Here is a 23304-nt window from a genome sequence, read left to right on the forward strand (position 1 = left end):
TGGCCAAATGGAAAAGGAAGTCCAAAAGATTACTGAAGAAAATACTTCCTTAAAAATTAGAATAGAGCAATTGGAAGCTAGTGACTTTATGAGAAATCAAGACACTGTAAAACAAATCCAAAAGAATGAAAAATTAGAAAACAATGTGAAATATCTCATTGGAAAACAACTGACCTGGAAAATAGATCCAGGAGAGAGAATTTAAAAATTATTGGACTATCTGAAAGCCATGATCAAAAAAAGAGCCTAGACATCATCTTTCAAGAAATTATCAAGGAAAACTGCCCTGATATATTAGAACCAGAGGGCAAAATAGAAATTGAAAGAATCCACAGATCTCCTCCTGAAAGAGATCCCCAAAGGAAAACTCCTAGGAATATTGTAGCCAAATTCCAGAGTTCCCAGGTCAAGGAGAAAATATTACAAGCTGCCAGAAGAAACAATTCAAGTACTGTGGAAACACAATCAGGATAACACAAGATTTAGCAGCTTCTACATTAAAGGACCACAGGGCATGGAATATAATATTCCGGAGGGCAAAGAAGATAGGATTACAACCAAGAATCACCTACCCAGCAAAACTGAGTATAATCCTTCAGGGGAAAAAATGGTCATTCAGTGAAATAGAGGACTTTCAAGCATTCTTGATGAAAAGACCAGAGCTGAATAGAAAATTTGACTTTCAAATACAAGTGGAACATGAAGAGGTAAACAGGAAAGAGAAATAATAAGAGACTTATTAAGGTTGGACTGTTTACATTCCTGCATGGAAAGATGATATTTATAACTCATGAGACTTTTGTCAGTATTTGGGTAGTTGGAGGAAAAAAATTATATGTATGTATAGATAGATAGATAGACAGACAGATATATAGATAGAGGGCACAGGGTGAGTTAAAGATTAAGGGGTCATATCTGGAGAATAAAATTAAGGCATGAGAGAGGATTATACTCAGAGAAGAAGAAAGGGAGAGGTAGAATGGAGTAAATTATCTCACAAAAAAAAACAGAAAAGAAAAGGCTCTTACAGTAGAGGGAAAATGAGGGAAGGTGAGAGGGAAAGAGTGAATCTTATCCTCATAGGATTTGGCTTATGGAGGGAATAACGTACACATCCAATTGGGTATGGAAATCTATCTTACCCTATAGGAAAATAGGGGGAGAAGGGGACAAGAGAGCAGGGGGATGATAGAGAGGAAGGCAGATTGGCAAAGGGGGTAATCAGAAGCCAATACTTCTGAGGAGGGACAGGGTCAAAAGAAAGAATAGAATAAATGGGAGGGCAGGATAGGATTAAAGGAAATAGAGTTAGTTTTTCACAACATGTGTACTATGGAAGTGTTTTGCGTAACTGCACATGTATAACTTATATTGAGTTACTTGCCTTTTCAATGAGGGTGGGTGGAGAGGGAGGAAGGGAGAAAATTTTAAAAACATATGTTTTAAAAAAATGTTTTCACATGGTACTGGGAAATAAGAAATACAGGAAATGGGGTACAGAAGTCTATCCTGCCCTACAGGAAAATAGAAGGGGAAGGGGATAAGAGAAGTGGGGGAGAGATAGAAGAGAGGACAGACTACGGAAGGGATATTCAGAATGCATGCCATCTTGGGGTGGGGGGAGAGGTGAGATGGGGTGAAAATTTGGAACTCAAAATCTTGTGGAAGTAAATATTGAAAACTAAAAATAAATAAATTCATATTTAAAATAAGTAAAATGGAGAGGAAAAGATGAAAGGCCAGAAAGAAAGCCAGGCAAACAGGACAGTTTTGAAAGTTATATGTGGAGCTTATTACTACATCCTTAAAATGTAAAGTAAACTGTACATCATAAAGACCTGTTGTTTCATGTCAATGCTACATTTCCTGTTCTTTGAGGCATATACAAACACCCATTCTCTTTGGCATCTGTTAATTTTGGGATAAAAATTAATTTATAAAAAGATAGACCTGCGTTTGAATCCTACCTCAGGCACTTATTAGCTATGTAGCCACGGGTAAGTCAACCTCACTCACTCTTGGTTTACTCATCTATAGAAGGAGGGTGATTACAACATGCACTTCTCAGGTTGTTGTGAGGACTAAATAAGGTAATATATGGAAAGCACTTTGCAAACATTTAAACACTATACAATTGTTAGGTATTACCATTATTACCATTGCCATCTCTCACCTCACCCTTGTTGGGTGAATGCTGCTGTTTCTTTGCTTTCTTCCAGGCACATCTCTACTGTACAAAAACCACCAGCGTGATTTCTTCTGGAGAAGGAGGTATTCACATTGTAGTGAAAAGTGTGCTGGCCTATGACTCTAGAAAACTTGATTCAAGTCCTGACCATGGCCATGTGAGTATGAGGAACTCACTTAACCTCTCTGTGCCTCAGTTTCCTTATTTATGAAATGGGGATATTAACGCTTGTATTACCTACCCCATAAGAGTGTCTTGACAAAAGCGCTTTGCACACTGCAAAATATGATCTAAGTGTGATCTATTAGCACCAGGTCTCAATGTAACTTAGGCATCGGAACTGGGTGAAAAAATACCTTTGTTAGAAAGCAGCAAACACTCTCACATCTGATTTTTTTTTAAAGATGCAAGGCAAATTCAAAATGCTATCATCATCAACTATTATGAGAGCATGATCACATTAGCAGTCAATTTTTCTATGCCTGAGTGAGGTAGGTTAAAACAATTGAAGAATTTAGAGCCATGAGAGAACATTACATTCAAGCAGCTAAAGCCAGACTATACAACACATTCTGAATTCATTCCCTCCATATGCCACCCCCAACTTCCCATCATGATAGCCTTTTAGGGATGGGAGAATGGTCCCAAACTGAACAATCAGATCAGCAGCTAGCTGCCCATTCTGAGGCACAGATCATCATAGGCCACTCCCTAGGTGTAGTGTGCCTGGCTCAGAACTAGCAAAACTGTGAAGGGGGAGAGAACAGACTGACAAAATGCCTGGGAAAAACAGATACTACCTCTGTTTCCAGGTGAGGATGGGGACGGCGATCAGTAGAGTACACAGGTGATAAAACCACCACTAAATCTGACCAGTACAAACAACCCCTCTGCTCTGCCAGGCTTTCAAGACTCCTCCCTGGCTCTTCTCCCTTACTCCTTAGATACTATCTTCCTGCAACCATATAATTATGCCAACCAGTCTTAGAATATTCACTGGCAATGTTTGCACTGCTTCCCTTTCTTAGATAGCCTGGATACTGCAGGCCAGTGTCTAATCACTGATGCAATTACGTGGTGCTCCTCCTAGAGGAGTTATCATCCTGTCTGTGTCACTCTGCTGCTTTGCTTCTCCCCCTGTACTAACATCACCTGTAGGGGCCAGAGGGCCCCAACTGCTGCTCTCTTTACCAAGGTTCCAGGGAAGGATATGGACAAGTTGTTCTCTCCAACCAATTTGGCTGACCTGTAGGGATCCTTGGGGGGAGAACAGGAAAGAAGAGGAGCTTTGCAGAACTGAAGGACCCACTAACTTCTCACTAAACTTGTAAAATATTTGTCTTTAAAGACTTTTCTAATGGAGATCAGAAAAGAAGGCAAAGACAGGCACATTCTCTAGTCTAATGTTGTCACTGCTGCCATCCATGAGATTCTGCTACAGAAAAACTGACCAAAAAAGTCCCATGGGGGTCAACCCGGTATAGCAGTTCATGAATTTATAAGCTATCACAGAAGAAATAATCCAGCCAAAACCACCATCTCCGCCAAAGACTTAAGTGAAACCAACAAAGAAAGTGCCTGTGCTCTTTGATAATAAAAGCACTGGAGTTATGGCAGGAATTGCAGGACAAGAGAAGCTCCTTCTAAGCAGTTAAATCCAGATAACTCAAGAAAGCTGCAGGTCTGGCACATCAAACATCCTATCAGAGAGCTCAGCGTCTGGCACTGCATAGTTAATGAAACCTCAGAAATGGAGCGTGACTTCCCTTCACCCTCCCTGTAAAAAACACACTTTCTTTCATCTACTGTATTCTGCCTGTCATGCTCAGTGAATGCCTGATGAAATGCTGACCTCACTGATATGAACAGCAACAATGAGTTAACAGACAAATGTGGGCCAGGGGTTAGAGTTTTAAAGTTTAATTGGTTACCGCCAGGACTGGGATTTGTGAGGGGCATTGACTAAGGGAACGCCCTGAGGGAACTCAGGAACCCCTCAGCAAGAGCAATTAGTTATGGAATTAAGAAATCTTATTTCCCCTACCTGGAAAAGGCTCCCCCAAAGCCAGATTCCTGATCAAGACAACATCTGTAACTTGACATTTGACCCAAGCCTTCTGGCCTCCTGAAAAATACCCAGAGCTGAACTCAGACCAATTAGTCTCTCCGACTCCCTCTGTCTGAGCTCTGTACTCTTCCTGGTTGGCAACTCACAGCCAGTTTAAGATTGGCCCATTGGTTCTGAGCACAATCCTCATGTCCACATGGAGGTGAGTTGCCCGGCTTGTACTACTAAGCTACGCATTGAAAAGACCAAAGGGGCTAGCTGCTAAGTATGAAGAAAAAAAGGAAAGCAAGGATCAGCCCCCTCCCCATCACCACCCCTAAGCACAATGGCAACATAAAAGAAGGGCCGTAATGAGGGGATGATGAAATGCAATTAACATATTGCAGGCAGCTAATCAGAGCTTTCAGCTGGAGCTGCTGGGTCTCGGGAAGCATTTACTATAGTGGGGGGGGGGAGGTCACCAAGTCTTTATTAAATTCCTCTGTTTCACCAAGTCCTTTTGCTTCCAGGACTCCTTTGTCCTGTTTTGAATTATGAGTTTAAAATTTAACCACAACAGTTGCTGCCCAGAATCTGAGAAATTCGCTTTGACTTTCTGAACATTTCTAATTGCTTTGAATCAAGGAATTAAGGGGCACACAATGAATGCATCAAGATGAGTGAATTAGCTTCCCTTCTTTCCTCTCTGCACTTAAATTTAATGAGGACCACATGAGCCCGGGTGTCTTTCCTTTTCTTCCACAGCCAGCTGGTTTCCTTGTATTTCAAAATAGCACCCCATCCTTGACTCACCTTTGAAAGTCCTCCCACCTCCAAGTAAAAACAGATAATGAAGATGTTCCAAGTGACCCAGATAGCTGTCCACACTGCATACTAGGAGGAAGAGAAATGGGAGAGAAATCAGGAATGCAAAACATGAATTGGAAAATAACTACAGCTTGCTTTGGTGTAACTAACTTGGAGAAGATTAAAAGCTACGTCATTACACGTTTTAACAATGTTGAAGCCAGGCCCTGAATGTTTTCAAGAGATCCTTCATTCTCTAATCTTTGGGGCATGAAAATGTCTGTCCAACTTTGGAGATAAGGTTTCTGCTACTGGAGATCTGTTTTCTACCTAAATTAGCTACTGGTAAGATTTGCACATGCCAGTATAGGTATTTTAAAGCTCTTCACAATTGCCCAATGCTATCTTTCAGCCAAACTGGCCTTTTCTTTATGCCCCACCCATGACACTCCATTTCTCACATGTGTGTCTTTGCCATAACCATCCTTCGTACCTAGAACATACTCCCTCCCTCCTTAGTTCTCTCATAGAATTCTTTTCTTCCTTCAAGATTCTACAATTCAAGCACAACCTTCTACATGAAGCCTGTCTTGACTCCCCCCCACCTGCAACTGCTACTGCCCTGCTCTTCCAAACTACCTTGTGCTTAACTACTGTGTATTTACTTGTATTTCATCCCTTCATATTTGTTCTGTGTATACACATATGTATATCCTTATTGTGTCTCCCATTAGAACATGAGCTCACTGTAAACACATTGTTTCATTCATTTTATTTGTATCCCAGTACCTAGCTTACTGACTAGCACGTAGTGGGTGTTATCTATTTCTATCAATTGTTATTGATTAATTGATTGTGTGCCATTAACTCTGAGCTTATGCCACGGTATAATGCTCCCTCCTCAACTCCTTTTCATTGATGTTGGCCCAGACCGGAAAAGGAAGACTATAAATGTGGTTTCCTTGGTTGGCATGTGGGAGCAAGGATTGATAGACTTCATAATACTATTCACAGGAAGAGATTCTGGAGACTAAGAAGTCATGCATTGGATATCAGATCACATAAGCATTTGGAGAAGGAGGAAGAAAACATAAGGTCTGCAAAACACTAGGCAGAACACATACCACGAGTCTAAATTTGACTGGAGCTAGCCTATGGGACACTGAGCTAACAGGTCTTGGAGATTTTCAGCTGCAACTATATTTCAATTAATAAATGGGAGAAAAAGACATTTGCAGGTCATTATCAATCTCCCTAAACACTCTTTAAGTCATCCCGGTCTGACTGCAGATTTCTGCATATAAGCAATCCCCTTCATTCTTCATTAAATCAGTTTGCAAGAAGTTAGAACACGGGACTAAGTTTCTGCAAGATCCAGTAAGGCCAAAGACAATTTCGGAATTGGTAAGACATCCATACTAAAGTGAGGCACATATTGAATGATTAGGCTTCTCTGGGACTATTGATATGTGACCTTCAGTCTCTTCAGTGACTGACCAGACTATAATGGCTAAAACTACCTGGACTACAGCTTCCTAGCAAGTAAAAGATGTCTCTTATTCCAATGCAGACTTGAGTGAATAAATAAATATAACAATCATTGCATTGAAAGTGTTTGGTTTAATTTATTTTAAATCTTTAAGGAGGACTGCTGATATCAACAAATTCCAATGGAAAGCACCCTGACCTTGGGGTCAGAAGATCTGGATTCTAATCTTTGTTCTACCACCTCATTTCATGATGATAACCAAGTCATTTCCCTTCTCTGGACCTACATTTCCCCATCTGTCAAATGAGATGGTTGAATTAGATCATCTTTCAAATACCTTCCAGCTCAAAAATTCCAGGATTCTATGCAAATAAAATAGTAAATTAGTCTTCCCCAGCCTGTCAATGGTAGGTAACCAAAACTTCTAGTAACCCCACAAGTGAATGCAGGCTCTCATGGTTCTCCCGCTGGCTCTCTCCCTTCACCATTCTTTGAAATCAGCAGGGAATTTAAATTGACAATTTTCCTTCTCTGCTGAAGTAAGAACAGGAGACTTGTCAGTTTCAATTGCGGGGCTGCTTAAAGAACAGAGCAGGGCAGTCAGGGTAGAAAGGCTTGGAGACAGATGGTTTTCACAGTCATCAACAATGATACATTAATTCCTTTCTCTCCTTCTACCCTCAAGTTCCAGGAGAAAGAGTTTTTGCCTATTTTTTAAAATTAGTATCCCATGTTCATTTTTGTTCCTAATAACTTATGAAAAGGTCCATTTTTATAATTAAAACAAGGATGTACAGGACAGATTCAGGAGGGAAAATCAGTTCTATCTTAACACAAAACAGCAATCCAGAAGTGAGGACTTAAAATATGCTAGGCTGTTTTATATCTCTACAGAAATCAGGTAATGTTTTCTTTCAATGCCTTGTTTTCTAGATACTACTCAGGCACCCTGTAGTCCTCCTCCTGGTCAAAGGGAGAAGACTAAAATAGGCAAACATCACTTACCACCACAATGTATCGAGGTCTATACTGAATGGTTCCAAAGAGGCCCAAGATGACAATTATGATGTGAAGGAAATTGGCCAGGATGGGAGCCCATTGATATCCCAGGAAATCAAATACTTGTCTCTCTAATGCAGCAAGCTGAGGGGGGAAAAAGAAGGAAGAGAAGAGGTGAGGAAAGATGAAGAAGCTGGAGGTTTGTTATGACACATGTAATGTTAAAGCTCAGGGATACTTTAATCTTAACAGGATCCAGCACTTCTGGGTTATTTGTCCAGGTATATTATTGTCCCCTGGAGAGAACACACAGGGGGAGAGACAGCAAACTGGAGCCGTGCCCAAGGGATGCAATGAGGGAAGGGAGAAGCAAGATTACAGAAGTTCCAGGGAGGGATAATTCCAAGGGTGCTTTAGGGATAGGGATTAAACATGTGATTTCTTTGGTACCGGGAACTCCAGGATGAGAAAACTCCCTCTACCAGGGCAGATCTGCACCTCCTCTGCAACTTGGAATCTTGCCTAAAGCACTGAAAGATTAAATGATTTGCTCAGGGTCTCATAGCCAGAATATCAAAGACTGGACTTGAACCCAGGACGTCTTGGCTCCAAGGCTGGCTCTCTATACACTACATCCACCATGGGTGCCTCTCAATTTCAATCATCCAAAAGATAACTCATTTGTTTCTACCTGAATCCTCCCAGTCACCTGGATGGGACCACAGGTCTGTCTTCCTTGCTAGCTCCACCTATCTACAAAGCCACAGGGCTAAGAAGAAGACAAGAAATTTATATACCCCTAATTTAATCATGATCATCAGCAAACATTCATTGAGGTCCTATGGTCCATGACCATTCCTACAAATCCACAGCCAGGAGAGACAGAGACTAGAAGCTACTACTACAATGAAGAGACAGAAGCTCTGAGGAACCCTACTGAGATATAAAATTTGTTAACTCCCTGTTACTCCCAGCATTTTTTCCCACTAATCTCACATGAAATCCTTCAACCCTCAATCTCTACCAATTGCCAGTCTTTCAGTTTTTCTCAGCATCCCACAGACACCCCACTATCAACCTGTTCTATTTAAACTTGCTTTCCTTCCAAATCTGACCGTTCCTCTTTGATGCAAGTCAAGCATTGTTATTCTGTGTCTGGGATATCCCCTGATAACTCTGGCAGGCACTAATTAACATACCAAAAGCTCCTCCTTAACCCCATGCCCTAGGAATGGAATATGGAGAACATGGAGTTTCCAAAGCATTGGATCTCTGAGGATATAGCAATATAGCAATAAACATTTGAGATTCCAAAGACTTCAAGCACCTGTTTTCAGTGCTTGGAGTCAGCAGAGGCAGACCCAGATAGCACAGGGATCACTTTCCAACCTTTCTTCAAGGAGAGTGAAGAAGTTCAAGGGCTCCTGCTCATGAAAATCATTTGTGGACCTCCAACCCCAAGGATTCCCCACGGACCAAGCCAAGGTGATTTTTGCAGTACCACATCTGGTGAAACAAGCTTCCCACTAGGTCATAACCTATCTCCGCAGCTCTGTACAGGTATAGAGATGGTATAGAGATGCTTCTTTAGTTAAAATTCAGAGAGACTTTTGCCAACCTCTTGAGAATGAACATTGACAGCCAGAAGGTTCCCTGGCATCAGCAGGGACAAGGGACTGTTATATTCTTGTTATAATTCCCCTAAGACCCTGATCTTCCCTGAGTCTTACACAGTGGCTGGGTTTGTATAGCTTTCCATCTCTTCTGTAGAGTCCTTAGGTTTTGTTAAAAGTTGGGAGCTAAGGGAGGATAAGATGGCAGGGTAGCAGAATGAAGTACAGCAAGCTCCTTTCCCAAAAATCTCCTCCAAACAGACCTAGAAAACACATTGGAGAGAATCCTATCGGGCAAATCAAACGAAAAAATCACAGTGAGAGGGGTCAGCTAAATGGTGCAGTGGATAGAGCACTGGCCCTGGATTCAGGAAGATCTGAGTTCAAATATGGCCTCAGACACTCGACAGTCAGTAGCTGTGCCACACTGGGCAAGTCACTTCACCCCATTGCCTTGCAAAAAAAAAATCACAGTGAGTAATTTTTTTCAACTCCGGCTGGCATAGAGAGATAGAAAGGCCTATTGATCAGATCTAGCCATAATCCCACTGACCATTACACTCCAGCACAGGAAAAGGCTGTGTACCAGGGCAAGAGGAGTTCGTAAGAACCATACTAGGGCACAGTGACCTCATTCAGGATGTGTAAACAGGGGCAAACTTGTAGCTTTTTCGAGTTATAGACTGGGAACCTGCACCCATGGGTAGAAATCCAGGGTACCGAATGGTAATGGGTCATGGGCTGTGTACCAAGAGAAGAGCAAGTTTTAAAGCCAGCAGGAGCATCTGCGACTTGGATTTCCAGGAGCAAAGCCGGCCTCACTTCAACTTCAAGCTCAGTGTGAAACCTGTAGAGCAATAATCAAGGCAGGAATCACAGACCAAAGGGAAACTTGCAGTTCTACCACTCTGAAATCAGCATAGCTCCCAGAAGGCTAATGATGCCTGGGTCCACCAGCAGTCTACTCTTGTTCAGACCCAAGCCCAGGTGAGAAAGGTGGAGAGCTCAGACCAGGGAGGCAACAATCAGACCTTGCCCTGGATCAGACCACTTTGGAAACCCTGGAAACTTGCATGTTCCCAGCCTGAGTTGCCTTGAGATACTGGACTTAACACAAGCCAGTAATAGCAATAGGACCAGCCCAGACCTTCCCTCCAGAAGTGCCCAGGGCCCAGCCCTAACATCAAGATCAAGATTAGGGAGCAGTCTGAAAGAATGAACAAACTAAAAAGAGGTATCCTCAACTCTAAAAATGTGAAATTAGATAAATAAAGAGAAATAGAGAAGGTTGGAGAAATAAGAAATAAAATTTAGACAAATAACATTATTTGCCCAATGCTTCACAGCCAGGTAGCATCAGAGCCAGGGCCCTAGCGAGGGCCCCTGACTCCAAGCTTGGTGGTCTTTCCATTACGCAACAATGACACTCAGATGACCCAGTGAATTCCATGTGCTTATGATATAGATGCTAATTTCTCCAAAGTAGGAAAATGTTAAGTAGACAGAGATACAGTACAGGAAGACCTCAAAAAGCTGTGTGAGGGGGCAGATAAGTAGCAGATGAATGCAAAGCTAGTATATAGTGATCCACTTAGAGAAAAATGTATAGAAAGCAAGTTCTTTGTAGAATGTAAGATCTTTGAGGGGAAGGGCTTTCATTTTTCCATTTGTACATAGCGGGTAATTAACAGATACTTACTAAATTGAATAATCTAGACCATATTTGTGAGAATGGGCTTTAAGCAATTAGCTATAGACCAGGAAGAGTCCTTTTGGAATCATTGCACACGATTCCCTGGAGATACTGGCTCAAAGTCGTATAGTTACCAGAAAGTTCAATAAAATGATCAAATGAAAAGCATTTGTTCAGCACTACTAAATTCAAGGAGTACAGATATAAAAGGTGATAATCCTTGTCTTCAAGGAGCTTATAAGGGGGAAGCGATACATACAGAGGAATAATAGCTGAGGGAAAGATGTTTTGGTATGGGAAGCCGCAGGGATGGCTAGTGGAACCATAGATGAATTAACTGACATGCACTTTCTAAGAGCAATGGTAGTATTGATTCAATTATGGTCCCCAGAGCAAGAGGTAAAAAGTGATGAGAGGTGGGGGAGGCTGGGTATATTTCAGGTAAGATGGCTGGTACAGCTAGATAAAGGGGACTGTGTAAATTTGCACTAGCTCACTCACTTATTAATCAAGAGTACTTGCCCCCAGGCTGTGATTTCCAAAGAGGAGGACAGTTATCTCTTCCACATCTGACTTTCCTCACTGAAGTTTCCTCATGGGTCAGCATAAGAAATTAAATGAGAATTTTGGGGGAGTTTTGAGAAAGCCATAGATGACACAGAGCTTGTGACCAAATATTTAACCCAAATTTTAAAATAAGGTACTGTAAACATCCCACAAAAGAAAAAGAAAAAATTCAGACTTCTCTGGTACCAAGCGAGAGCCAAAATTTTTTACATGGATTTTCCAGATGGCAGGGGCAGAGTGCTACAGCACCACACCCCTAACCCCTTAGATGTGGAAGGGATAGTTATAGATCAAATCTCCTAGGGTAGGGTCTCTGGAGTTTCAGTGGTCCAGGGGTCAGGAAGTTCAGTTGAAAAGTAGATGGCCAGAAATTGCCTAGAGTGGATGGGATGTAGAGTAAAATATTGAATACTAGAAGAATATTGGAAAAAATCAAAAGGCTCATCATTTCCTAGAAGGGTAGGATCATGTTTTCCATTTTTCTAACACTCTTCTAAATCATGATAAGTGTATCATAATCTACAAATTTCCCCCATGGCACCATGATCCGAGATTGAATGCTAGACCACTCCATTGATTTTTTAAAATTCCTCAAACATTTATTGAGCACTTACTATGTGCGAGGCTCTATAGATCATTGATCTGACCCCTTCTGAAAGTTCATATTCCTGCATTCTTCTCTGTGCTGACACTATGGAGTATCAGTATCTTGAAAGAACTGCTGGAAAGGTCAATGGAAAGTCTAGAGCTTAAGTGACAATGACTAACTTAGAGGCTGAATTTAAACGATCAACACTTGAGATGGCATTCTACAGTGACACCACTGGCGTGCAAAATCAGAGAAGGCAGCCAAAGAATTGATATTTCAATTTCCAGGAAAGAAACCGAACAGCATGTTGCTAAAAGGAAGAGATTTAAAGCCTCCCATGCTGGATAGGGTTTTGTCCTTGGAAGACAGCTGTGTATGATGGGAATGAGGGATGAGGAAGAAGAGAGGGGGAGGGGAGAAAAAGGGAGGGAGGGAGAGGGAGGTTGGAAGGAAGGTTGATGGAGAACCTGCTGTGTTTCCAAAGTAAATTAATATCTTCTTTGAAGCAACCTTGAAGTGCCACATGCTGTCATATTTTGAACTGTTTTCACTAACTGGAAAATGTTATAAAATGCATGCCATTCATTGCCACTCTGATAACAAGGCTGGCCTTTGAAATAAGAATTTATTCATTTCATAGTCAAATTCCAAATCCCCCATGGGCACAAAAGATTTTGTCTTTCTCATCAGCCACAGTGATATGCTACATGCTTAATCTTTACCTAAGGGATTTATGCTCAGGCTACCAGTGACCTCTGATAATCCTAAATTTGAATTGGTGCTGGACATCAGGTTTCATTTCATGTGAATTCAGGCACTATATATTCATACCTGCCATGGATTCTCTCCTTCAATCAGGAATCTGATAATCTAGATGGCTGTAAAATTTTATCTGACTAGCCTAGCGTGCTGGTATACACTGGTAGTCCCTAATGCTGGGGAGGCTGAGGTTGAGGCTGGTGGATCTCTTGACTTCCAAAGTTTTGGAGAAATCCAATTGGGCATCCACACTGAGTCCAGCACCCATATGATGAGTCCCCAGTGTAGGGAGGTCACCAGGATGCCTAAGGAGGAGACAAACCAGCCCAGTTCAGAAACACAGAGCAAGTTAAAGCTTCCACGCTGATCAATATTGGGGCTGGGTGCATACTATATCCAGCCTAGACCAGATAGGGAGATCTGGTCCCTCCATCCCTCCCCCCCCAAAAGAAAATTCTAGCTGACTTTTTTATTCTTTTGTGTTTCTGTTTATTTTTTTTAATTTATATTATTTTCTTTAAGTAAGAAATATTTTAAAACTAATCTGTCCCTCCTATTACACCCCAATAAGCAAACAAAAAAAATGCCTCAATACTTATTTCCATAATCCAGCAAAACAAATTCCCACATCAACCATGTCTAAAACATACATGTCTAAAAATATATGTTTCCTTCTGCATTTTAAATGAATCACTTCTGTGGCAGGAAGTGAGTGGCATATTATATCTTTATTCTTTTGGGCTTATGTTTTATCATTGGTCATGTAGATCAGAGTTCTAAAATCTTCCAAAGTTATTTTTCTCTATAATATTGTTATCACTATATAAATCATTCTCCTACTTCTGTTCACTTCACTCTCCAACAGTTCATAAAGCTCTTCCTAGTTTCCTCTGAAATTGTTCATTTCATCACTTCTTATGGTAAAATATCCCCTCATATCCATATACAATAATTTGTTTAGCCATTCCCCAGCAGAACACCCTTTTAGTTTCCAATGTCTGGCTACCATGAAAAGAGCTATTATAAATATCTTTGTACATACAGATCCTTTTCTTCTTTCCTTGATTTCTTTTGATCCAAGACAGTTCTGAAGGACTTATGATGAAAAATGTTCTCCAACTCCAGAGAAAGAACTGATAGTGTTTGAATGCAGATTGAAGCATACTTTTTCTTTACTTTCTTTATTTTGGGGGTTTTTTTATCTGTTGTCTTTTGCAACTTTACTAAATATGTTTTGCATGACTATACGTGTATAACCTGTAACAAATTGTTTGCCTTCTCAGTGAGGAAGGGTGAGGTGGGAGAGAATTTGATACTCAAAAATTAAAAGAAAAAGAATGTTAAAATTATTTTATATGTAATGGGGGAAATAAAATATAATTAAAATATCTTATTATATAAAAAAAGAAAGCTGCTTGTTTATATCTTCTGAACATTAATTCTAATGAGGAATGGTCTTCTGATTACCAAATTCTCATTGGCTACTGGCAATCCACCAACAAGTATTTATCAAAAGCCTCCTCTGTGCTAGTCTCTGTTTTGGGCTCTATGGATGCAAATCTTAATGCATGTGAAGTGGTTCTTAACTTTAAATTTCTATAGAAATATAAGCCATTATCCTTTTTTCCCCATCACAATGACCTTCATGGGGTACAAATCAGTTGTTACTTTTCACAATTCTCTATCTGCTTTGTGGCCTCATTTGTTACCCAACTAGAAGTCCCAGAGATAAAAAGCTTTCACTGGCCTGAATCCTCCTTTATCCACTTAGTCAATATTGATTCTCCTGTTTTCCCAATGAAGTGGAAATCAAGGTGGCTGTTTTGTTGATGACCCACAACCACTCAAGGCCTTCCATAAAGAAGAACCTCTAAAGCTTTCAAAAAGTAAAATCCCATTGAAGAAGAAAACAACAAAATGTCATTAACATTTATTTATCATCACAGTTCAAAATAAAGCTTCCCAGTGATAATGGGGATAGTCACTCAGAGTCCAGCATCCAGAAGTGAACTGTTTCCTGTTCTAAACAGATAAAAATTCACCTCTAGAGTAGGATGACATTAACCCCATCAGACCCATTTACTTTCTCCTGGATATATGAAGCTGTAAATGTACATGTCTATAAATTTATGTGCCCCTAAATGAGAAGCCTATTCATGTGTATTTATTCTTTGTCAATATTTAATCACAGAATCTGAGAATTAGAAGGAAGCGTAAGGGTTATCTAGCTCAAGCTGTACAACATGGGACCCCACCATAACATTCCCAATTCCATATGTTTTGTGTGCTTAGTATTCTATCCTTAGGCCCAAAGGACAGAGATCATATGTTCATGACCTTATGAAAAAGCCTACTGTTCATCTAATATAATCCTAGGGATACAAGGGACTCCCAAATATCTGATGATTAATGCATGTTAAGTGGTTCTTAACTTTAAGTGATTTAAATGATGATGATTTCTGGGTACTAAGCAAGTCATTAAGTGTATCATCCAAAGGTACAAAAGGATCTTTGCCCTTCTGCCCTACAAAGATTTATGAATTATTTTCTGCTGGACAGGACAGACTTTTAATAATCATGGATGATGATGATAATAATAATAGCTGAATACTTATACAGTGCTTTAAGGTTTACAGAGTGCGTAATTATGGATGGTGATAATAACAAGAACATTAATAATAAGCAATTACACATATATATTAAGATTTACAGAATGCTTTACAAATATTATTTCACAGCTCTGGGAAGTATGAGGAAACTGAGGCAGACAAATTAAGTGACTTGCCCTGGGCCACACAGCTAGTAAGTGTCTGAAGTTGGTTTTGAACTCAGGTCTTCCCAACTCTAACCACTGTACCACCTATCTCCCCTAACCACCTCAGTCCTTTCCTTTAGACTTGGATAGACAGCAAGGATGTTTGGGTAAATTGTGGGGCTAGTAGGACATTCCCTGACTTTGATCAAATGCTTCTGCAATAGGATTTCTAAGCTGTAGATCACAGGTTTAGAGCTAGAAGGGCTCTCAGAAGCCATCTAGTCCAAACCTTTCTTTTTTATAGATAAGAAGCTGCGGCTCAGAAAGGTTAAGCAACTTACCCAAAGTCACACAGGGAGACAGCAGCAGAGGCAAGATTTAACCCCAGGTCTGTTAGCTCTTGAACCTGTGCTCTACTACTCCATGCTGCTAACCAGGGTTTCAATATCCAAAGACAAATTTTGATTTTCAGATGTGAATTCCCTTGTCCTTAAAAAAAAAAAACTCTCCCAAACAAAATTCATTTGAATTCACTCAATTTTGTGCTTATTGATGCTTTCCACTTACCTCTAACCAAATTTACTTCAGTTTAAAAATACATTTGAGATGGGTCACCCTGTCAAAACCACTACAATAGAAAATCAATTCTAGAAAGGTTCCGAATCTCTGCTTCCCATTTAGAGCCTATGAGACTGTAAGCCCCTTGACGGCAGGCATCTCCTATTTTTTTTCACTCTTTGTATCCCTAACACTCAGCACAGTGGTCTTTACAGAGTAAATAATGTTAATATCTGATGTATGAATGGAGTTATGATCACTATATTCTACAACACAGTGTGATAGTAAGGAAATGACTTTGTAAAACTTGAAAATTTGCCTAAGTTCATTGATGTTATTTTTATTCCAACTCTCTAATGTAAATCTTTCCTCTTGAAGTATAAAAGTATTTTCTTTTATCTGGTTGTGATTAAAACACTCAACTAAAGGTACTCATTTATTCCAAGTCCCATGGGACTTAAGCCTCACACTATTGATATAATCCTCAGTAAGTATACTTACTTACAAAGTCTTTGGCTCAGGTCTCATTGCTTCTTCCATGCCCCTGGGCTCTGGGAGTCTGCCCATCTATGGCAGATTTTACCAAGTTGGAAAATCTTTCATTATAGTCATGACAATAGACTGAGTCTATTTTTTGAAGATCAGCCCACGAACAGAGACTCATTACCAGTAGGCTGACTACTTGGTGATGAATTATTTGGTCGTGGAAAACCATGGAACAAAGAGAAATGCAAAATGGCTCTCATCCTTGTTCAGCTGCTTCCATTCCTCCAGGAGAAAGGCAGAGCGATGGGGCAGAGGGTGTTCAGAATTACATTTAATTCAGATTTAAGATCCTTTATAAGCATTAACTTGGCTATTAGTATTCTAAAAGTGAGAGCCTAGTCCAAAGACCAATAAGCAGACATAATACTGAAGGAATTGAATTGTATCAATCTTGGCATTCTCTTTACAAATGAAAGCAAAACAAAGAGGAAGCTGTAGCTAAATGGAGAAGCAAATAAACTAAATGGCAGAGATGACTGCCTCCAAAAGCAATAAGGAATATCACTTAATGGCACATCTGATCATGTTCTATCGCAATGCTTACAAAGTACTTACAAAAAGACCACCATGAAAAGATCACAGCTTATGTACTGATCTGTTACAAGAATGAAGTAGAAAAATGCTTCAAAGAACTCACAAGGACCCTCTAAATTAAATCAATGTATACTCTGATACTGCAATGCAAAGGAGGTGAAAAGTATGTTGGATAAAAATGCATTAAGAAATAGGAATTAAAGAGGCCAGAGACTTGTAAAGAGCAGAAAAATATCTTATGTTCATGAATATTTTCTTCAAGAATCTGAAGGCACAGAGTAATACCCACAGAAAATGAAACTATATATTTTAAGAGGCAAGAAACGACTCACTACTAATGTGGAAGTCAAGCAGTATGTCAGCAGTGAATCAGTGACCATGTACAATGAGACTCAATTTGCAAGAGTCATGATCAAAATTAGTACAAAATTTAAAGAAAGACTAAAAATAAGGAAAAGATATGGCATGCAATTAAAACAATTCCATCCTGACCTCTTTAAACAAGTTATTGATGATGAAAGGCGGGGTATGGAAGGAAGAAAGGACACAGACAAAGCCTACGATAATTTCACGCAGAACTTTAACTGATATAAATCAAATATCAAAATAAGGAATCCAAAAAAGCCTAAAAGGCATTTTAGTTAGCAAACATTTGATGTATATACCAAATGGAATGAAATGGCAGCCAAGGGCAACACTGGTTTAGAATGTTCCTAAAATGTTACAGAGAAAATTGGAAGATTATGATCAGTTTAGACAATACCAATAGCTAATATTATGTAATACTTTATATTATCTCATTTGATACATGTAGCAATCCTATCTGAAGAACAACTGAACAACAACAATCCTAAGAGATAGGTACTATTGTTCTCCCCATTTTATAAAGATAAAACTGAGTCCCAGGATTAAGTGAATTGCCCATGGTCACACAGCTAAAGTGTCTGAGGTAGGATCTGAATGCAGGTCTTCCCGACTCAGGGAAGCTGATGGCCCAGTGGATACAGCACTAGGTCCCATGTCGGGAAGACCTGAGTTCAAAACCAGTCTCAGATACTTACTAGCTATGTGCTATGTGACCCTGGGCAAGTCACTTAATCCTGTTTACCTCAGTTTCCTAAAATGAGTTGGAGAAGGAAGTGGCAAACCACTATAGTATCTTTGCCAAGAAAACCCCAAATGGGGTCATGAAGAGTCAGACATGACTATACAACAACTTCCTGACTCAAATTCTAATGTTCTATGCACTAATCCTGCTGTTCTCCTGCCTTTTTATGTCTCCCCTAGGAAGGAGGCACTAGATTTCTGTAATTCTACTTGTTAACCTCTTGAAGCCTCCATCTTATTAGCTCCAAATTTTCATCTTCCCTTCGCCTTTAACTAGGGAGCAAGGAAATGAAAAACAAATTAATTTACCCGATGATAAATTTCCCATGCAAGTTTATGGTCACTTCCCTACCCCCATGTTTCTGCCTCCTATCCCTAGGCCCTGGGCTATATTGAGTTATATAGAAAAAACAACCTTTCCCAAACTGCTGAAAAGCCTACATTTCAGGCAAATCTAAGAAGTCATATCCATGTATATGACCCTTTAGAAGTTAACTAGTCTAACCCTTCCATTTTCAAAATAGAGAAATCAAAGGCAGCTAGGTGGTTCAGTGGTTAGAGCACTGGCCCTGGAATCAGGAGTTTAAATCCAGCCTCAAATACTTACTAGTTGTATGACCCTGGGCAAGTCACTTAACACCAACTGCCTTAAAAAAAAAGAAAGAAAGAAAGAATTAGAGAAACTGAGGCCTAGTGAGAAAAAGCAACTTGCTCAAAATTACAAAAGTAGCAAGTGGCAGAACCAGGGCTAGTCATTAGGGTCACTAAGGAACTTAGGGAAGAGAAGGGTAATCACTCTCCAAATTTCAGGGGAAAAAAAGTCTATTTGGATTATCTTTGGAATAGTCATGCTTACATTTATTTATCAGTGTTGCCTCCAACCCTTGCAAATAATTCCCTCTTCTCATTAGATGCACAGAGCCCAAGTATATCCCTGAGTTCTTTCCGCTTGCAACCTTGCAACCAACATTTAGCATCTCCCCTTCCTCGTGCTCTGGTACTAATTCCATGACAAGCCAGAACAGAGAAGAAACAAGGTAGGACCAACCACATAAACTTTATTTTGAAAAGGCTCCCTGCCATGTCTGAGTCTCAGGGATGGATATAGGTCAATTCTTAGCACCAGAGAGAAATAAAGAGCTGTGATATTGACTATATACCCTAGGTTCAGAGGCCTCTTGGGTAGTATGAGTATGGCTTTGCCCAATGGTAATGAATTAATAGGCACTGACAACATTTGTAGTTATTAAGTAGCAGTGGTAGAAAGAACAGCTTAGCACCAAGTTAGCAAGAATAATTAGTTAAAATAGGAAGCTACCAGATACTGAGCTACCATGAGCTCCTCTCCTGACATCCAAAATGCAATGACAACTTCCCCAGAAAACAACCTCCTGTTAGTGTTCTAGGCAGGGTCTTTGTCTCCACCCCAGTCCCAAATAACCTTTTGTACCATTTGCTCTGGGTACAGAAATTCCCAGTTGGTTCTAGGACTTGGAATCACACTCTTCGGCTAATTATTTAATTATTTAATTTAATTATTCTTTCACCTATAAAAGGAACCTCAGCTCCAAATCAGAATGAGGTTAAAAGCCCTCCCCAGGAAGCCAACTAGAGTTTCCAGGGCCTCAAGCCACCACAACCCTTGTCCCAAAAACGCTATGGTGGACATCCTGCCCTCTTCTAAAACTATACCTTGATGTCAGACACATTCCAGGTTGACCTACTCAGCCTGATGAGTCTGATCTTATGCTCATAATCCAGACTGGATGTCTACATACATCAGACTTGCTAGACAACTCTTCAGCTCAGCCTCATTTGATGCAATTAATGGGAATTTGGAATTCTCACAACCCGTCCTGGCATCTCTTCTGAACATTTGGAAAAATCACAGTGATAGATTCTAGAATAGAACACCAGAGCAGAGGTGTCAATGTCCTTTGCAGCAAATCTAAATACAGTCAGAACCAAATTAAAATGTAATTGAGGAATGCTGAACAAAATAAACAAAAATACAATAGAACATATGTAATGTTGATTTGTGGTTTTGTAGTCACTATGGGGGGGGCAGAGGGATCTGTTTCTATCTTAGTTTGACACCACTGCCCTAGGGCATGGATTTAGATTATAGGATGAGTACTCTCTTGCCCACCTGGGACCTTCTCCTCCAGGCATCAAGTGAAGATATAGGTCACTGGGCAGAAAACACCAACCTACGGCATTGATTTGGGACTGAGGAGATTCTCCAAGTAAAATTAGTTTAAACTAAGTCTCTCACAGCTTTAGTTAGGCCCCCTTACTTCCAAGCATGTCTTCCAAACATTTGCCTTTTCCTTCTCCAGCTCATTTTACATATGAGGAAATGGAAACAAACAAGGTTAAGTGACTTGCCCAGGGTCACACAGTTTCTAAATCTTTAAGGTTGGCTTTGAACTCACAAAGATGTGTCTTCCCGGCTTCAGGTGCAGCACTCTATCCACTGTGCCATCTAGCTGCCCAAGCACATCTAATTCTACTAAAAAAACCCAAACAAACCATAGCTCCCAGCCATTAAGAGAGCTCTCTCTTGGCTGCCTTTCCCCTCATAAAGCCACTCTTAGGGTCTGATGTATAATTATGTCCCCAAGAGCTCATTTTCTTATCTAAACCTCTTAACACTCTGGGAAGGTTTAGCCACAACCTGTTCCACCACAGGATAGAGGACTAAATGACCTTTCAAGGTCTTACCCACACCAAAGGCACAATTCATTCTGTATTCAGTCAACAAATGTTTATTGTAAGTGTTGTCAAGGTAACCCTCCTCTAGGCTCTTGCAATTCCATCCCCAGCATGCTTTTCTGGGTAAGAGAGGTCTGGGGTCTAATTGAGCTGGGTAGCTCTGTACCCTAGGAGGTCTGTTTGGTCAGCACCCCATTTAATAAAGTAAACATCATTCTCAATTAAGCCAAGGCCCTGGGGTCCCTGGAGCTGCTTAAATGCCCCAGGTTTGTTACACCCTCAATGACACAGGCATGTAGGCACCTGGTGGGTAGGTGCCTGAAACGCCATTTCATGGAGTCTTCTAATGATTCATCCTGTTGCTTTATATTGGAGCTTCCCAGGACCCAACATGGCCAAGAGCTACAGCTGAATGTTAGACTTTAAACAGCCTGTCAGCCTCTAGCGGGGCTCTCTGTTCTTACAATAGTTGAATTTATATTTGGAAACAGACGAAGGAGGGATTCACAAGCATCCTCTAGGACAGGCCCAAACACAGCATTCCTCTAGCCCATTTCCCTAATTGCTAGCCATTATGCGCTAACCATTGTACTTCCCCACCCCTCAGCTACCATGCAAAGTCCCAGCTGTCCAGCACTGTTTTATGCCCATTCAACAGCTGTTGGTTTTTGTCTTAATTTGCAAGCATCTGGATACATATGTCTGCATGGGGAAGCTTGTTGGCTCACAGGAAGACCTAAATTCAAATCTGGCCTCAGACACTAAGTTACGTGATCCTGGGTTAGTCACTTTACCTCTGTATGCCTTGGTTTCCCCATTTGTAAAATGGGGATAATAATAGTGCTGACCTCCCAGGGATACGAAGATCAAACAAAACAGGAACTGTTAAGTATTTAGCAACATATGCTTGACACATAGTAGGTCATTAACTAAGGCTCCTTTCCTTCTCTTCCTTCCTTCAGTGTGCCTATTTTGGAGAGTCTGTTGTTCCCTCAGCACAAGCACTAAGTCTGCACTCAAACAACAGCAGCAACAACCTGTCAATACCTTGACTGAGGTGGAATTGGGTGGAAGAACAAAGAGAGTCAATTAGAATAGCAAGCTTCAGCTGACCTATGGGGAATTTAGATTTACTAATGGTAACTTTAGCCCAACCTCAAAACCAAGTTCCTCCTTCCAGACGACTCCAGCTCAATTCATCGGGCAATACTGACATAGGATTGTAGATTTGAGAGCTGGAAGCGAACTTAAAGGTCAGTGAGTCCAAACCTTTCATTTTACAGGTGAGAAAACTGAGGCATAGAGAGGTTAAGTGACTTAAGGGTCACACAGATGGTCAATTCAGTGTGTTGGACAGGACTTTAACACAGATCCTCCCAACTTCATGTCCAGGTCTACTACATCACCATTCTAGACTAGAAAGCTAGAAATCACCATTCTCTTGGGAACAGAATAAGCCAGGCCAAAATTAAAATAGGCTAAACTTCTTCTGGCCACAGATAGGTTAGAACAAAGACTGACTGACAATAGTGGGTTGCCATGGGTCACATGACAAACAGGAGGGTGTGCAGTGGCAATCCTACATTTTTCAAAAGCCACCCAAAATCCTTTGGTGGGCTGCTTATGACCCTCAGGCCTAGATGTTGTGCAGAATAAGCAGTTGTCTAGCACTACTATGTGCCAGGAAGCATTTTTTACAAATGTTTCATCTGACCTCAAAACAACTCTGGGGGGTAGCTAGGTGGCGCAGTGGATAGAGTGCCGGCCCTGGACTCAGGAGGACCTGAGTTCAAATCCAGCCTCAGACACATAACACTTACTAGCTGTGTGACCCTGAGCAAGTCACTTAACCCCAATTGCCAAACCAAAAAAGAAAAAAAAAACAACTCTGGGAGGTAGGTACTATTATTAATAATACTAACTAACATTTATATAGCACTTCCTATGAGCCAGGCACTGTGCTAAGTGTTTTACAATTATTGTCCCATTTGATCCTCACAACAACCCAGGGAAGTAGGGCTTATTATTACCCCCATTTTACAGATGAAGAAACAGAGGCAGAGGTCAAGTGACCCGCCCACAGTCACACAGCTGGTAGGTGTCTGAGACTGAGATTTGAACACTGGTCTTCCTGACTCTATGCCCAGCGCTCTATCCACTGAGCCACCTGGCTACCTCACAATTCTTGGGAATTGAGCTTGGGTAAGTGGGAATTCACTAGCACCAAAATCTCCAATTTAGCCCCAACTTAAGCTGCCACCATCTAATCTACCCTAGATCTTGTCCACTCCTAAGGGAAGCTCATTAGCCCCTTGCTGCACACTTGGGCCCCTAGTCC

General features: G+C 40.7%; 1 protein-coding gene across 4 annotated transcripts in view; it reads right to left on the bottom strand.

The window, feature by feature from the left end:
• NKAIN4 (sodium/potassium transporting ATPase interacting 4) overlaps positions 1–23304 on the bottom strand; it is a 117583-nt gene that overhangs the window by 55498 nt on the left and 38781 nt on the right. For all 4 annotated transcript variants that reach the window (XM_020981566.2, XM_020981563.2, XM_020981565.2 and 1 more), the window contains 2 exons: positions 7537–7674; positions 5049–5129 (listed from right to left, as the gene is read on the bottom strand). In XM_020981566.2, the coding sequence (XP_020837225.1) occupies positions 5049–5129; positions 7537–7674 (219 nt within the window). The remainder of the gene's footprint in view (positions 1–5048; positions 5130–7536; positions 7675–23304) is intronic.

Source organism: Phascolarctos cinereus, unplaced genomic scaffold (genome assembly GCF_003287225.1).
Source record: "Phascolarctos cinereus isolate Bilbo 61053 unplaced genomic scaffold, phaCin_HiC Scaffold_2;HRSCAF=192, whole genome shotgun sequence".
Lineage (NCBI taxonomy): Eukaryota > Metazoa > Chordata > Mammalia > Diprotodontia > Phascolarctidae > Phascolarctos > Phascolarctos cinereus.